We start from the raw sequence: 17,299 nt of genomic DNA, 5'->3' as shown, positions 1-17,299 counted from the left end.
CATTGTTTATCGGTCTGTGAATAACGGCTACATAGCGTCCTCTGATAATGTCTCAATGATTGAAATGAGAGTTTAGATTACATAACCATGTATTCCTTGAACCGAAGTTTTCGAACTTTGTTGATCAACAGAAATCGGGAGGATTGTGGAATTGGCTTGCCAAGTCCGCGAACCCAGTACGCCGACTCACTCCGCGAACTGTCGGAAGTTCTCGACCGAGAATTTCTGCCGGATTTTCCAAAACTCGTTTGTGTGCTAAGTCCGCGAACTTGCGGAAGTTCTCTTTCCGAGAATTTCTGCTGAGTTTGGAAAACTCAACCGATTAACTTAAGTCCGCGAACTTGTTTGTGAACTTAAGAGGTTATGATATAAAGATGTGCTCTGAACATGAAACATTAAATTACTAAGGAATGTTTTATGCGTGTTCATGAGCCGATTCAATCGAATCGAATCATCTTTGTTTCAATTGTGTCTTTTGTAGTTACATAAGATCTCATAGCAATTGAGCAACTCTTTAACTAGTTCATTTGAGTCAGTTGAACTAGTTATGGTGAAGAAGAACAAGGTTAATATGAAATGCTCATATGGTTAACCTTTTGGGTTACTATGTTGAACCAACATACACGTACACGTTTGGGCATGGTTTTCACAAGCCCAGTAAACGTCTACCCAAGTGTGTGTGACAAGCTACGTTTTCGATCTAACGGTTGATAAATATTAGCTTGAATCTAAATCAGGTTTTCATCTAACGGTGAATAAGGATTGCTTTGTACCTAAGGGAAAACCCTGATTTGAAGGATATAAAGGAGACATCTAGCATTGTGCAAAACTAATCCCCACACGTCTGTGTCATACTAGTGCGCTCGCTAGAGTCGATATCCTTTAACCTTTGGTTTTCTTCTCTAAAACCAGGTTAACAACTTAAAGACTTCATTGGGATTGTGAAGCCAGACCGATACTACTTTTATCGTAGTTGTGTGATCTGATCTTGCATCTTCTATTGTACGAGTACAATCGAATGATTGGCTTGAGATTGTGAGAGTTCTCCGATAGGCAAGATAAAGAAGTCAAAAACATCTTCGTCTCACTGTTTGTGATTCATCGACAAACCGCCTGTGTAGTCAGGAAGAATTGTAGAGAGGTGGTTGATTAATCTAGGTTGTTCTTCGGGAAAACAAGACCGGATTATCAATTGGTTCATGTTCACCTTGATTTTATATCTTAAGACAGAACAAAACCTAGAGTTTATCTGTGGGAGACAGATTTATCCTTTGAGAGACTTTTCTGTGTGAGACAGATCTGTTTATTATCAAGTTTGTGATTTTGGGTTGCAGCAACTCTTTGTTGTGGGTGAGATCAGCTAAGGGAATCTTGGATCGGTGGGAGACTGATTGGGGTTCAACTGTAGTCCAATCCGAATTTAGCTTGGAGTAGGCTAGTGTCTATAGCGGCTTAATATAATGTGTATTCAATCTGGACTAGGTTCCGGCCTTTTTCTGCATTTGCGGTTTCCTCGTTAACAAAATTTCTGGTGTTTGTGTTATTTCTTTTCCGCATTATATTTTATATAATTGAAATAATACAGGTTGTGCGTTCGTGATCATCAATTGGAAATCCAACCTTTGGTTGTTGATTGATATTGATTGATCCTTGGACATTGGTCTTTGGTACCGTCCAAGTTATTCCTTGTATTTGATAAAGACTCGCTATTGATTTTAGGTTGAGTAAAAATCAAATCAAGAGAGAGATACTTGAGATACTTTTATCTAGATTGAGTCTGACTGTCTGGTTGATTCTCTAGCAAAGTATTTCGGAGTTAGTCCATACAGATTGCTAAGCGAAATATTGGGTGGTGTTGTTAGACCCCCGCTTTTTCACTCTACATGCATCCATTATGCTGATGCTGCTTGCTTAATAACGATGCTTTACATGCATCGATCACAGAAGATATTTTACAAATATCGATTTTACAAATAATTTAATTATTTAACCTAAAAGCACCATATGCTATTTTTTGAGCGACAGCTCACAACAAATCTTATTCATATGGCTTGACTTACTCAAGTGCCTCATCCAGGTAAATCAAATTATACGAGTAGGCTTTCACCTGGGATCCTTAGTAATATAAATCATGTCAGGCATGACTAAGTACTTTTTCCTACAAATACTCGAGACATCAAACATGTCACAACTAGGGGATGTACATCAGGGTATTGGTCTGGCGGTTTACAGCGTACAACGTGCAACAAGACACGGTTTTCATCACTCACCCATGATCTCCACTACTTCACAACTCCCTTTTCCAGCGAGATCAGTATGTTCAACTATGACTTGTATAAATAGATTTTCAATTTATTTCAACTAGAACATCAGTTATCAATGCAAGTATTCAGAAACCATCTAAAGATTCACAGCTTACACTTTGCAAGCAAATTCTACATTCTGATACAAGTAACAAAACTACACTTCACATAATTGATCATTCTGATCTCAACGCTTTCTTTGCTTCCCTCCCTAAGGTCAACCCTTCTTCTTCATTTTGTGACCGAAGCAAGACTGGAACGACAATTTCTTGGTTTAGGCCAGGATTGTACAAATTGATCTCTCGAATCTAAAGTACTCCTGTGCAGTACATTTGTTTAGGGTTCAGATTTGATTCTCACTGGGATACCCCATTTACCATTTTCTCCAGGATCAATTCTTACTCTACTACGCTAGAACGTTTAAATATCACAATCCAACGGCCTTAAAACCTTGGTAGATAGTGTAAAAATGAGGACCATCAACAGATCCGTCCTTTTCTTTGAAAGAAAAAAAATCAATTACAAAATCATACATCTTAGAGCAAAGTCAATCGAATTTGTCCATTACCAATTTAAATATGACAAATTAGATGACGAGGGAGACCCCTTGACACTTTTATTCTCACACTATCTCACACTTTAGACATTTTTTTGTTAATAAAAACCAAATGGTATCGGACTAGAAGTTAATATTCTGGGTATATGTTCCTTTTGGAAAGCTCTATATACCTACCAAAGACGAGTGCATTCCGAGACGCATAACACCACCATCTAATATTTTGAAAATTAGTCGTTTAAGATCAACGATTTTTAACCATTAAAATTAAAATTAGTAGATGATGAGATTTGGTATTTCGGAATACACTCATTTTTTTTGTAGGAACGTAGAACTTCACAAAAGGAGCATGTCCTCGAAATATTAGCTTCAAATCAGTAAATGCTTGGTTTTTATTCACAAAAAATATTTCTAAAGTGTGAGATAATGTGAGAATAAACCTGCGAAAGGATCCTTCCTCATTATGATTGATTAAATATTTTTAGATGAATATGAGAATAACTGTGGTGAACGACGGATGACTATCTAATGAGTGGAGCCATCAAGTTTTTTTCCGCATAGATTTTGAAGATAAAAGATCATTGAAATGTGCATTCTACTGACGAGACACTTAATCAGGCTCAAGTTTTTGACCATAAACAAAAAATAACTGGATGAAATAACTGTATGCCTTTACATAGCTCTGAGCCTCTGACCGGGCTTGTAGCATTATGGGGCACATCAAATGATTTTCAAGTCAGTTTACCTGCCATGGCATCATGTTGCTCAACAGGCGTGGTCACTGATTACTGAGTAGTGTGCACAATAAAATATCATATCACTGTCCCGTCCCAATGAACTCTGATTTTGGGCATACCAAAATCTTTCAAGGCATACAAAACAATAGTCCCATCTTGGGTGACCTTATAAGGGATACCCTATGGGTAGTTCAATTACCTATATACCCTTAATATAAAAATTTAAAATCAGTTTTCTAATCAAAATCAGTTTCCCTTAACATCTCTTCTTCTTCTTCCTCCTCCAGCCGAACTCTTCCCCCTCCTGCGAAAAAAAAATTCATCATCGTGATTAATTGTCGATTCGTAAAAATTTGATCGTCGATTAAACTCAACCACATAATGACTCGTACAAAGAAAACTAGGGACTAGGCCAACCAAATCATCTTCTAATCCATCAATTGAAGAAGAAGAACCAATTGAAGATGAAGGTGTAGAAACTGAAAATCAACCACCAATTGAACCAGAAATTGAACCAACTGCATCTCCAACTCCGGAAATAAGGATAAGAAAGTAAGTTTTACAAACCCAATCTCCTATTTGTTGTTTTTCATCGATTAAATGACGGTTACAGTGTTGGTTCGTCTCAAAATTGAGTTGCATTTTTAGCCGAATTGTTCATCACAAAAGCTTCTTGTAAGTGTATATGAACAATTCGGCTTAAAATTTCATGAAATTTCAAGCCGAACCTAGTCACAGATAGAGATGCATAGGGGTTCGGCATATTCGATAATCATAATATGTGTCGAACCTAGCAGATTTATGAGGTTCGGCTATTACGATATTCTCAATATGTGTCGAACCAATAATAATATTTTAACCCAAAAAAATAACAAATTGATGTTCGGCTCATACGATTTTCGAAATATAAGCCGAACCAGTAATTATTATTTTTCTGGACTATTCAGGATGTTGTTCGGCTCATAGATGTGAGCCGAACCTCAACATGTTTCGCCGAACCATGATCAAAAAAATCATCTAAACAACCTTTTATAATTCTGAAAATTATCTTAATCACTAAACAAAATATTTAATCACTAATCAATATCGCTAACACTAATCGTAAGGGGCAGATTTGCCATTAAAAAAAATTGGGTTAAGGGGTAAAATGATTTTGCTATTTCACAACCTTTTTTGTCTTCATGTGGTATGCCTTGAAAGATTTTGGTATATGCCCAAAATCAGGGTTCGTCCCAATCTGTCACTACACACTTTCATTGATAATATCATTATGAATTTACTCCATTTATTGTTAGCTGCTCACTGTTACCAAGTTAAAACTGAAACAAGCCAAAATTCATTAGAAAACGTTAAGATTTCATTGATAATGGAAGACATAATAGTCTGGAATTAATTGAAGATTTGAAAACAAAATTACAACTGCTAACAGAGTTCCCCAGCCCCAACCCATGGGTGAAACATTCTCAGATAATCAGGTTAGATTTAAGATGACCTAAGATTATCTTGTTAAAGAGAATGCTTCACAGCACCAAAACATAACAAATTGGAGAGGCAAGGAAATTAGACCCTGCTTAATGAATGAAGCCAAAGACTAATATAATAGTACAATTTGTTATTGTTTTTTGCTTCTCTTTTTTAGGTTAAAATCCAAAGAAGATGCAAAATTTTGGGTTGGGCAGGAGAGGAGCAGGAGCCCTCATGACTTTCTTGGCCTGCCTCTCTTTCCACCCGTTCCTCCCCCGCGTGGCTGGGTGCTTTTCTTTTCCGCAGAAGGAGGCCGCCCACGCCCACGTCCAGTGCCTTTTCCAGCCACGGCCTTCTTTGCACCATTACCTCTTCCTCCTCTACCACCACCACGTTTCGTTTCTTCTACATGACCGTTCTCATCGTCATCTGATCCATTTTCGCTGCCACCATCGTCACTCTCATCATCCTCATTATCAGAATCTGACGAATCTTTAGACTTCTTCCTCTTATTGGATGAAGCTTTAGCACCACCTTTCTTTGGTGCAGGACTTTTAGCCTTGGGTTCTGCAGTCCCTGCAGAGGGGGAGAATCAACATTAACGGAAAACATGACAAAAACAGCAGAAACATGACTCAATAGAATGTAAAGATTAAAATAAACCTAAACAACACTTACCTTCTTCAGAAGCTTTGCCATCATAAACATCAAGCTGCAGTCAGGAAAGAAAATTAGGTCACTCGCGTCAACTGTATATTTTTTTGTTACAAGGATTGTTTCACAACAATGCTTACCTGATCAAGCTTATCACCAACATTTGTTCTATCAACAACCACCATTGAATAAGCTGAACCACAGGCGACACTATAAAAGTAATTATACAGCCAGCCAGATCAAGGATTAGTCTTTTTTATTTTATTGGTTCTCTGTATTTTGAGCGACGCTGGATACATCTTAAAATTTATGCAGCACATAACACAAACAAAGAACAAAGAGCTGCCAAATTCATACCTCATTACATGCATGCCCTCAAGGCTATCAACTTTTTTGGGATTTGCTGAAGATCTACAATACAATGAGCAAACAAATCAACTAAGTTAAACCACGACATCAAGAAAAGTGTAATTTTATGATGTCACCAGCCAACAGGAACATACAGAGAGTAATGAAAACCAAAACTTACTTTGGTCCTTTAGGACCGTATCCAAGCTCTCCGTTCTGAGAATGACCCCAACTTATACACGACTGATCAGCACCAACAAAATTGTGCGTGGCGCCTGAATCCATGCAACGGATATTCCAGCCGCTGATAGTGAGAAGACATGAAAATGCAGCTAATTATAGAGCTGGTGAATACATATACATAATTTATGTTGTGGCTTTTTAACATCATACGAAAACAATCAGCAAGAATAACCCTAGAATTAGTGAAACCAATTAGAAAAAATAATTCAGTTGCAACAGCCAACAGAGCAACCAGCTAGGGGTGTATACATATAAATATACACCAATTTTTAAAAACTAGGTAACAACTAAGTACCAATTAACAATTAGAGTTTAAAGTTTAAACACTCTCAGGAAAAACAAGTAAGTCCTATCATCAAACCTTAAATCCATAAGAGGCTTCGGATACATCCAATCATCGCCTGTACTCTTAATTTTTCCCCACATGTACATTTGCCCTCCACCTGGAAAACGCTCAACTCATTAATACAGCCTATACCAAAAATACACAGTTTTTCTAACTGATCACGGTCTATAAGAGTGTATGGAGTGATAGACGCAAAAACCACATGAATAAAATTTCATCACAAATCAAGAAAACTTGAGGGAACAATGTAATTCACATCATCTCTCAAGACACTTCTGACTATGACACAGTACATATGTTGCCCCCTCTCTCATTTTAGAAACCTTGTCAGGGTATCTTGTTCCTATATGGAAAGATATGATTTATGCCCTGCTTAGCTATGTCAAGAAAACTTAAGAGGACAGTGTAATTCACTTCGTCTCTCAATACAGTTCTGACTATGACAAAGATGGATATGTTGTCGTTCTGTCTCTCATTTTAGAAACCTTGTCAGGGTATCTTCTCCCTATATGGTAGATACGATCTATGCGCTGCTTAGCTAGGTCTAGCACAAACGGTTGTACAATGAATAAGGCCCAGCGTACTGTATACAAAAATGATTCACTAGGAAAAACGAATAATAGAAAATGTTCCATAAACATCTAAAATTTAGACTGAATTATTTTTTTACCAGCAGTGACAGCACAGTTAAGTGCACCAGCAGCCACAACTGCATTGGGAGGTAGAATATTCTGCCTTTGGAAGACATCCACAACACGAGGAGTCCATTCATCTTTCTGCTCTCTATGCCCCAGCCTGTGCACCACAAACTCAAACAGTTGCAACTCAGAAAGATAGACAAAGGTCAGACATAAAAGCACAAAATGCATCTTTAAATGTTACTCCAGTCAAGGATATGATGGCGGAGATCCAATCATGTAACTGAAATATGAAACGAGTCAAACCTTCCATAGCCACCATAACCCCACCTGAATATACAACAGAGAGAGAAAGAGAGATAAATATGTAATGCCAACAACAAATGAAAACAATAGCTGCCTCTCTAAAAGCACAGCTAAAAAAAATAGAGCAGTGAAGGAATACTTACGTGTAAACAAAACCCTTCGAATCCACAGCAACTGGAAGCACAAATAAATAAACAATTACAATTACACTAATACAATGTGAAGAATGGAGGTAAGGCATGCATGAAGGGAGGAAGTTATGAAAAACCTGTATGGTTTGTTCCACATGCAACTTTGACAACAGTTTTCCCAGCAAAAGCGGCTATTGGTTTTGGACGAGGTTGGGCTTCATAAGCAAGCTTCACAGAGCTATCTTTCGTATTGTACTGCAAGTAAAGCAAACAATCTATTCGAATTCCTAAAGAAAACATAACTTGAAAGAATGAGGTGTGAATTGTTTCTTAGACATACCTCATTGTCTGTCCCATGTCCTAACTGACCATACTGTGGAAGACCTGCAGTTCTGAGAAACAGAAACAGTTACGCATATCCACAAGTAAACAACAAAATTTTGAAACATGGAATCTAAAATAGAAAGATGACAAGAAGTGTTCCAATGCATAGTTAAGACTGCCTGAGAATCAAGTAAAGTACAACTACAGTAAACCTACAATATGGACGATCCCTCCACAGATGACAGCCACACAGTAAAATCACCCCCACAGACAACATTTGTGACTTCAGAAACTTGACTAGAAACTGGAGATTGCTCGAACTCTGCAGAAATTAATTAGAGATATGTGAGTTAATCAGCATCAACACAGTGAAAGAAAGAATGTTAAAGAAAATTTCATGTAGGTAAACATGATTTAACCAACAAATGATTCAATAGTCACAAACCAACAAGACCTGCGAGCAAAAAGCTTGATGATCAACTCAAAATAAGAAAGCACTTAGATAAAAACTTTAGAACTACAGAGATAATGTGTTTGACAGGGATGTACATGCTAACAATTTGGAGCGCCAATTCCAGGAGTGCTCTCCACATAATCATACTTAATTTTGGGGAGCGGGATAAACCTTCTTTTTTATTGTAATCCTTACAATGAACTTAACGTTTCATAAGTACAACTCAGTCACTACTTACACAATTTCCGACAGAATTTAAGAATGAACTTTAGAGAAATGACTATATAAATAGATGTGGGTGCTAGCCGCTGTAGGCGCATAGCAACTAACTCAACATATCTATAACTTTTGGGGATTCCGTCAAAAAACATCATCATCAAACCATCAAACAACTTGACTTACCATTCTTTGCTGAACCTGTTCCACATTGTCCATGCTTATTCCAGCCAAAGGCAAAGGATTTTCCGTCATTAGTCACCACCACTGTATGAGCTCTACCAGCGCCTGCTTTCATTATTTTGTGCCTGCAGCCAACGATAACCTTACATTAGTACACCATTTGACCATCAGTAGTAATTCCCACAAGGTGAAGCTGTATTTAAACAGCCGAATGAAAATGTTACATCCATATTAGAGGCAGAGGTGAGTAATAACCAACAAAACTATTGTAAGATTTCAAATAGTCTGTTGCTCATAAATCCATAGACAATATCCAAAAACAAGGTTGGACACTCCAAGCTTCACATTGTAAAATACCTTTAACCTTATATAATCATAATTCAAATTTCTGAATTAAAAAAAAAAACAAAACACAGGAAATTAAAAGCAAAATCACAATTACAAACAGACATAAACTTACTTTGATAGTCCAGATATAACAGTCGGCCTATCACGCTGAATCATATCACCGTGTCCCAATTGTCCCTTCTGCACAACCAAATCAAATCCAATAAGCATTTTAAACAAAACCAAACATAAATTTTCAAAAATCAACTACTATCATTTTTTATTAATACCTCATTTCTTCCCCAGGTATAAACACGACCTTCAACATCCAATGCAACACAATGGCAAGATACTACAAAACACCTCAATTAAATCAGTAAAATGAAACTAAAAAAAAAAAAGAGTAATCAATAAACAAAACACATATTCAGTAGAAACTTACCACAACCAGCAGCAACAAAACGAATGTTAACACCAATAAGAGGTCTCAATCGAGTAGGAGAAATCAAATTTCCATCAGTAGGTCCTTTACGACCTAACGTATCCCAATTGGTTCCACCACAGAACAATAACTCTCCGCCTTTTTCAACATCTTCTTCGATTATCTTTTCTTCCACTTTCTTATCAGCTTCAGCGAAAACCGACATTTCTAGTAAAAAATATAACCGTACAATTCAAAAAAAGAATCAGAAGATGAGAAAATGGTAGAATGGTAACGGCTAGTTTTACTGAGGTTCTCTAGTTTAAAAAGGGCGGGAAATAGGTAGGGTTTTAATGGATTTGATGAAGGATCGATGGAAATAAGTTTAAACCCTAGATCTGAGAAGAAGATGAAGCAGAGCCCGAAATAAGAAAAAATGACTTTAAAAAGATATTTAAAGAAGGAATTGTGAAGGCGTGAGATTTGGTTTTTCTCTTTTTTGAGAAAGAGAGAGAGAAAAAAGGGTGATTTAATTTTTATTTATTGTGGAGAATGTAAATTTTACATTTTAGAGAGTTTAGATTTTTATTTTATTTTTTATTTTTTATTTTATAAGTGTTTATCCATAATAATCTGTTTAATTTAACTTTTCAAAAGATTTTGGGTTTCCCGCCGGTTTGATCAAGCAGGCGGATAATTAAAGGTAAATTTGTAAAACCCTAATTTAGTTTACTTCTTTTGTGTGGCCTAATGGCCTTGGATGCATGGAGTGATGGGAGGAATGATAAGAATTACAAACTTTACAAGGTAGTTGATTTGATAGCCAATACGGAGTTGGTTCATCTACCACCATTGCTTTACGCAAAAATGGAAATGCAAGAGTATCATTTTTTCTAAAACGGGCGAAATAGTAATTATCACTACCATGACTTCATTAAAACATCCATATTCTTGATTATGTGTACAAGCACAGCTACCAGAGATTTTGATAATGCCACTGCAACACTGCGCCATTGTTAACAAGTTTATAAAGAGTGTTATCGCTTGTCACATACAAACTGCATCATTTCTAGCACTTCTTTCCCATGGGGAATCCCGGTTTTGACCAGTAAAGTCAAAACTTAAGTCTAGATGGTCAGTACCTACCTTCTATGACCCATCCTGAAATTTTCTCTTTCATGTTTTTGTTGTGACGAGTTTATAGCACTGACAATAAGTGACAACTCCATAATCAGTGAATGTTAATGTCACACATATATGAAGATAAAGAGTACAAAAGAGAGATCACATGGAACCTATGGTAGTGTTTTAACTAGATGATGTTCAAATTCATGAATCTCAACGGACTATTTCCAAAATTCCAACCACTTTGGTAAATAGCGGCTTCTATTTGTCTGACAGTCAAAATATTTAGTAAACTAGCAGTAATATTTGATCTATTCTCATGAACTGCAGCCTAAAAAGAGAGATCTTCACCTCTAAACAATGCCGTCCAAGTGGACATTACTTAAACTGTTCTATCTGTCATCTTCTGTTACCGCAACCTATTAGCTACAATTTACAAGCAAAATGTAATGTGTTTGATGATGGATGAAAAATAAGATGTTTCTATCTGATATCTGGATTAATTTATGCAACCATGTATAAGAGTTGCATGGGAAAACATTCCATCACCATGACTCCCCCATATGTGAGGACCAATACAATTAAAAAAAATTAACCGTTTTCTGCTTTGTCATACGCGTTGGATTTGTGTTTTGGTGCAAAATGGAAGCCGGCTGGAACTTTGCCGAGCAACATCTCAGAGATCCTTATCTGCATGCACAGGTAATTGAAAACAGATACAAAAAGGTGTAAATGAAGAGCACTTTGAATTTTACAAGTACTTTTAGCTTAAAGTTTGAAGCAAAAAAAATAAAAGACAAACACATACCCAGTCAGCAGCAGACTCAGAAGCCATTAGTGTCTCGAGATCATCACGACCATAGAAGCTTGGTGAACGCCAGTTCAGCTTTGAAGGGACAACATCTAATAGACCCACGGGGATATATCTATACAGATAGCTGAGCCATTCCAGCAGGAAATACCTAGTTGTCTCCACTCCTGCAGACATGAAATGAAATTCAGTATACCTTGAGGCACGAGTCATAATTGCATTTACAGTAGAAAGAAGAAAAAGTATTAGATACAAATACTGGGCACTGCCTAAACTTTTATCTTCATTTTCAATTGTGGGCATGCTCCTGATCATCATTATCCCCATAATTCTGTGAGCCGCTCAAGACTGAATATATGGAAACATTTGGTGGATACATTTCAATAGAAGGTTAGGGCATACCTTTGGTATCAGAACCCCAGTGTTGGAGACCACAACGGACGTAATCCTTGTAAATATCCAATCTTTCACTGGAGCTGATGTCCCAGTGCCTTTGTTCTTTGATTTCAGTAAATAACCAAGGCTGCACATATGACATAACAAGCTATTTAAACACTGACCACTAGGCTGACGTGAAAATGATCTCCTAGAACCATAGATTAAATTTCAAGTCAAACCTTGACTAGTGATCCTCGAGCAATCATGCAAGCTGAAATCTTAGGGCAGTCAGATAAGTGCTTATTCCAATCCACATATGAAAAAACATCTCCATTTCCAAGGACTTGCAACGAATCTGGAGCCTTTCTAGCACACTGGTATATGTAATCCCAATCAGCAGCTTTGCTGTACCGTTGCTGGCGTGATCGACCATGTATAGTTAGAGCAGTTGCTCCCCAACTCCCAATATCTGAAATTAATGAATCAATTCTATTTTTCCCTTCAAAATATGCTGTTCGCACCTGTACCAAGTAAAACACAATATAACAAATCACAATATAAAAGCAGGGTAAAAGCATAAAATAGATTCTTGAAGCATAAACTTAGTGCAGCATACCAATTTTTGTTTATAGAAAAAGGTTAGCTAATCCAGATGTTGCATGGTTTTGCAGATTATACCATTAAAACTGTTTTTGCAGTCTTTGCATATATTTACACAGAAGATTACCTTCATGGTTATAGGTGTATCCACAGTGGCAGAAGCTGCCTTTATAATGCCCTTCATCCTCACAGGTTTAGTAAGAAGACACGAACCAGCACCTTTATTCACAACAAGATCAATTGGGCAACCCATATTTATATCAATGAAATCAACCGTGCATTCACGGTCTATCAGTTCCACTGTGCGTGCTATAGTGTCTGGAAAAGATCCGCATATTTGTACACCAAACAGATCCTCGGATGAATGTCGCCGCAGCAGTGCCCATTCTGAAGCTTGTCCCTATTGTCATAAGAAAGTTGCAGCAAGGAAAGTCAGAAGGCTATTAAAAATTCCGAATCTTTATGTCCCCGTCTGTTTTATCATCACCCATGCTGACCAAGAACAATTTACTACTAACCGCAGAAAAAAAAATTAACTTGCTAGTTCTCAAGCCCCCTCCCCCCACTTTCATAGTAAAAATGCAGTAAGATTGACTTCTTTTTTTCATTTTAACGAAAAGGAAGAGACTTGCAATAATTTAGTATGAGATTCAGGAAAAAGCTACAATGGTTTAATAGATTAACTTTGTGCTGCGTAATCAGGTTGCTGTCTTTTGCGTGTTCCGTTGTTCTTTAAGGGTCCAAAATCAAACGGGAGCAGAATTAGAGACATGTACCTCTACCGTGAGTGATCCTGCTTCATGCTTGTAGAAATTTAGGTCATTTACAGTTCTTTGAGTTAAGGACAGGCTTCCTTTTAACTTTGATCTGTCGGATTTAATTTGTGGGAGTTGAGGCAAGTGATCTATGTTGGCTTTTTTATGGTTTGGCAACAAATCATGATTAGTTTAAGCCAAACCTATAGTGGTAATCCTAGTTAAGCGTATTATCTGTTTATGGCTTACTATGGTTACTGTCAGGTTTAAAGTAGCTTAAAGACAGCACCATGAGGTGGACATAAGACAAGCATGACGTGGACTCTCTTTTAGTCTATTGAATAAAAGATAGTTTTATTAGAGCATGAGGAAATAGAGAAGAACTAGTCTAAACCTAGTAGCCTTAGTAATATGTTTTTATCTTTACACTATGTTACTACAAACCATTTTTACTATGTACAATCTTGATTAAGTTTAGTGTATGTTTACCCTAGGTAGCAATTCTCAACATACGGCATAAGGTGCATAATCATATTTTAGTCTAAGGTAAGATATTAAGGGGCTGAATTTCAGACAATCAAAACATCAGAAAGGTGAAAGTGACCATCTAGCATGTCAAAAGTTAAGAGACTTAGAGGAGCCCAATATACATACCTGCAAGAGATTTGTACACATAGCCATTTCCCCACAAGTTATATCAGCTCCTAAATTCTTGCATACCCTTCTAAACGGAAGATTTCCAACAGTGGTCAGAGGTGCAAGATAAAGCTTTCCACTAAAATCTATAAGCTTCTTTTCACGGGGGTGTAATTTCAGGCAAGCATCAGCCTCTGAGGAGATATCATCTGTTTGGGAAGCTTCTACTTCAGTACGCATCACAAGATCATTTTCCAAGGAACCTGTGCCTACAACGAGATAGCAAAAAAAACAAAAAAAGCTCAGAAGAACAGTGACAGCAAAGACCACTAAAGACAAGCAGATCAAATTTAAATGCCCACCATTATCCATATCACCAGGGCAAGATTCTTCGCTAGAATGTTTTGCCATCTTGATGGGTCGAGGGTCATCGGTTGAAAGAGCAATCTCTACATTCCCCTCTTCCAGCTTCACCTTCTCGGTGCACTCTGTCTTATTAATGGACGCCCCATTTTCGCCAGCATCATTTTCAAAAGCAGTGCTAGACCCGTTTACAATATCTTGATCAGCTTCCACCTCCTCAGTGCACTCTGTCTTATTAGTGGATGCCCCATTTTCACCAGCGTCATTTTCAAAAGCAGTGCTAGACCCGTTTACAATACCTTGATCAGCTTCCACCATGTCAACCTCCCCTTCAACTTCCACCTTTTCCACCTCTCCTCCCTCTCCTTTAACTTCCCCCTTTTTCAACTTATAATTGTCCTGCAAAGAATACAAAGTTAACAACAAAACTAAATGCAAACCACTGGTCGAAGGACAATAGAATTTACAATAGCTATAAAACACAATTGAGAATAAATGTCGCGGCCATGTAAAATAAAACTGCAGATCATTTTAACATAAAATGCAGCAACATCAGATTCAGATAACCAGGTAACAAAGAAATAAGACTCATAATTTTAACCAGATTGTGTTGTCAAAATATGTTCATACAAAGATTCCAAGAGCTTTGAGTTGAGCATCAGCCTTAGGGAAAGTCATAACATTCTTCCACAAAAGCTTCTGCACATCTTTCTTTAGCTCATTCGTTTCATATCTTTCATTCCCCATACCGACAATCTCCATAGCATTCTCATCTTTATGAGTACCCGAGTATCGACAAGCTAATCCATAAGGACATGGCCCTTCAAGACTGAGAAATGGACAATTGCCCTCTAAATCCACAGGTTTCTGCATTTGCAAACAAAAAACATAATCCAATAAAAATTCTCAACCACATAACACATAGCAACAACAATTTCAAAGTACAACAATACCTGAGCCTTATAAACTTCAACGTCGTGGCTGAAACGGCATTTAGCTCCATAAGTACATGAGCTAACACACCCAGTTTTTGCAACCTTTGGACATATACCAGTTTTTTTCTCCTGGAAACAACCGAACAAAAGTATGAATAAACCCTGCAACTATTTTATCATTAATAGACTACTAAAATTAGTAAAAAAAAAAAAAGCACTACCTCTTGACGTTCTCTCTTTAATTGTCTCTTGGATTTCGTATTCTTAGAATACTTAGAATGATAACCATCGGATTTATTAGTTTCTGAAGAAACCCCATCTCCATCTTTAACATTAGGGCAAGGTCTGGTATGTTGAGGAGGACATAAAAACTCTTTTTTCACTGGAGCTATTGATTTTGCTATGAGTTCTTCTGGAGTTAGAACAACATTAACTACTGGATTTGAGATTACTATTGGTGTTTCTACTGCTTCGACCTCCTCAATAGTCGAAGCTCCATCCATGGCGGTACAATGAAAACTAAACTCTTCAAGTGCGGGAGTAATGGGGTTTTGGAGCGGTGTGTGAAAAAAATGTAGATGGGAGTTTACAATTTAGGGCTTTTGCAAATGAGAGCCCGTATATTTGGCTTATGCGGGTTTTTTTAAGAACGATTTTTTGGGACCATGGTTTTTTTGGGGTACCGTGATTTTATTTTGGGTAAAGACATTAGAAATAAATCTAGGTCACCCCTTATCTGAATATTTATATTAATACCTAAATTATCCTCCTGATTAATTTTGGATGATGATTAGTTAGTGTTAATAATAGTTAGTGTAATGATTAGTGAGATGATTAAGTTAAAGATAATTAGTGAGATTAAAAAATTAGATGGTTTTTTTTTAAAGAAGTATAATTATTGAGAGAGTAAAGTTAGAGAAGATGAAGAAGGAAAACATGAAAAACGATGGATTTTACCAACCACAACCGGAGGAAGGGTATTTGGGTATCCAGGCGTGCTTCAAACTTAGATAATGTTGGTTGAATTTCTCCAAACTTTCAAAAAAAATAAAATTTTTATGTAGATTTGGGTCAGTTCGGTTACCATATGTCAAGAACATGTAACCAAACACACCTGAAAGTGCAGTTCGGTTACGTTTTCCAAACACGCAGGTTACCGAACTCGCTCGTTAATGGAGGTTTTGGTCGTACAGTGTAATGTTCGGTTACCTAGGATAAATGGTAGGTAACCGAACTTTGAACTTAACAATTTATTTGGATACATCTTGTGTGTTCGGTTAGTTCGCAAACTTCAACGCAACCAAGTTCCCAACCGAACTGCAGGTTAAAAGTAACCTAGTGTTAGAAGTTCGGTTGGTTCGCAAACTTCAACATATTTTGCGAATCAAACGAACTGGGCTTATATATGCATATATGCAATTAGGCAAACGTTCGGTTACTACGAAATTTATTTATTGGCGAATTAGGTAGAGTTCGGTTAAGAAGTTTCAAAGGTAGAGTTCGGTTACAAAGAAAACTTAACATTTTTGCGAACGAACCGAACTTGTGGACTTCTCATTATTTTCGTAAACTAAACTTCGGTGATATCCTTATTTTGAGAAGAAACCGAACTTATGGACTTCTGTTGTTCTAATACAAGGAGTTCGGTTAAAAGTATTTTTTGCGAAACAACCGAACAGAGAGTTCGGTGACTTAGTTTTAAATCCAATAGAACCGAACTGTTCTTCGTGTTCTTCATTTTCAAGAAGTTCGGTTAGTAAATTAGGATTTTTTGGAAAATCGGCCTAACTGAACATGGCTCTGTAACTCCTACTAAAACCCTATTTTGATGATTTCTATTCGATTGAAGCAATCAAAATCAAATTAAAGTGAAGGGTTTGTTGGAAAATACCTCCGGAGTGGTCCCATGGAAGAATCAGGCTGCGGCTGGCGTCTTTTATACTCGATAAAATTATCATGTAACAGAACTTAATTGTGATTGCATTGATGTTGTTGCAGTTCTTAAATAGGCGGCGGTGGTGGTGGTGGTGGTGGGAGGAGGTGGT

At 37.2% G+C, this 17,299-nt stretch overlaps 2 protein-coding genes across 3 annotated transcripts; both read right to left on the bottom strand.

Annotated features, from left to right (window-relative positions):
* Positions 1-4,931: 4,931 nt before the first annotated feature.
* On the bottom strand, positions 4,932-10,147 carry LOC113289822 (protein RCC2 homolog). 2 transcript variants are annotated; one of them, XM_026539204.1, is made up of 16 exons: positions 9,673-10,144; positions 9,521-9,582; positions 9,364-9,431; positions 8,907-9,028; positions 8,267-8,372; positions 8,067-8,118; positions 7,864-7,981; positions 7,739-7,769; positions 7,596-7,619; positions 7,322-7,446; positions 6,667-6,748; positions 6,244-6,366; positions 6,072-6,125; positions 5,855-5,924; positions 5,739-5,772; positions 4,932-5,636 (listed from the first exon to the last, which is right to left on the bottom strand). In XM_026539204.1, the coding sequence occupies exons 1-16, from the start codon at positions 9,875-9,877 to the stop codon at positions 5,293-5,295; spliced, it is 1,620 nt and encodes a 539-aa protein (XP_026394989.1). In that variant the 5' UTR covers positions 9,878-10,144; the 3' UTR covers positions 4,932-5,292. The 2 variants fall into 2 exon arrangements, with proteins under 2 accessions (XP_026394989.1, XP_026394995.1); XM_026539210.1 differs by having other exon boundaries at positions 5,293-5,627; positions 9,673-10,147.
* A 1,083-nt stretch (positions 10,148-11,230) lies between these two features.
* Positions 11,231-15,846, bottom strand: LOC113289814 (tRNA-dihydrouridine(47) synthase [NAD(P)(+)]-like). The gene is made up of 10 exons (XM_026539194.1): positions 15,476-15,846; positions 15,273-15,383; positions 14,950-15,186; positions 14,319-14,718; positions 13,975-14,225; positions 12,693-12,965; positions 12,205-12,486; positions 11,990-12,110; positions 11,585-11,754; positions 11,231-11,466 (listed from the first exon to the last, which is right to left on the bottom strand). The coding sequence occupies exons 1-10, from the start codon at positions 15,755-15,757 to the stop codon at positions 11,368-11,370; spliced, it is 2,226 nt and encodes a 741-aa protein (XP_026394979.1). The 5' UTR covers positions 15,758-15,846; the 3' UTR covers positions 11,231-11,367.
* Between the last annotated feature and the right edge of the window lie 1,453 nt (positions 15,847-17,299).

This window comes from Papaver somniferum, chromosome 1 (assembly GCF_003573695.1).
Source record: "Papaver somniferum cultivar HN1 chromosome 1, ASM357369v1, whole genome shotgun sequence".
In the NCBI taxonomy this organism is placed as follows: Eukaryota; Viridiplantae; Streptophyta; class Magnoliopsida; order Ranunculales; family Papaveraceae; genus Papaver; species Papaver somniferum.
This window is presented reverse-complemented; position numbering and strand designations above follow the sequence as displayed.

Bases quoted from the DNA above. Each gene is read 5' to 3' on its own strand.
- LOC113289822 (XM_026539204.1), bottom strand. From the start codon at position 9,877: ATGTCGGTTTTCGCTGAAGCTGATAAGAAAGTGGAAGAAAAGATAATC. The intron at 6,126-6,243 runs GTAAGTTTTGGT...ATTGTATTGTAG, and splicing joins TACGGTCCTAAAGGACCAAA to ATCTTCAGCAAATCCCAAAA. The intron at 5,637-5,738 runs GTAAGTGTTGTT...CCCCCTCTGCAG, and splicing joins TGGCAAAGCTTCTGAAGAAG to GGACTGCAGAACCCAAGGCT.
- LOC113289814 (XM_026539194.1), bottom strand. From the start codon at position 15,757: ATGGATGGAGCTTCGACTATTGAGGAGGTCGAAGCAGTAGAAACACCA. The intron at 15,187-15,272 runs GTATTGTTGTAC...TTGCAAATGCAG, and splicing joins TTGAAGTTTATAAGGCTCAG to AAACCTGTGGATTTAGAGGG. The intron at 14,226-14,318 runs GTGGGCATTTAA...ATCTCGTTGTAG, and splicing joins CCCTGGTGATATGGATAATG to GCACAGGTTCCTTGGAAAAT.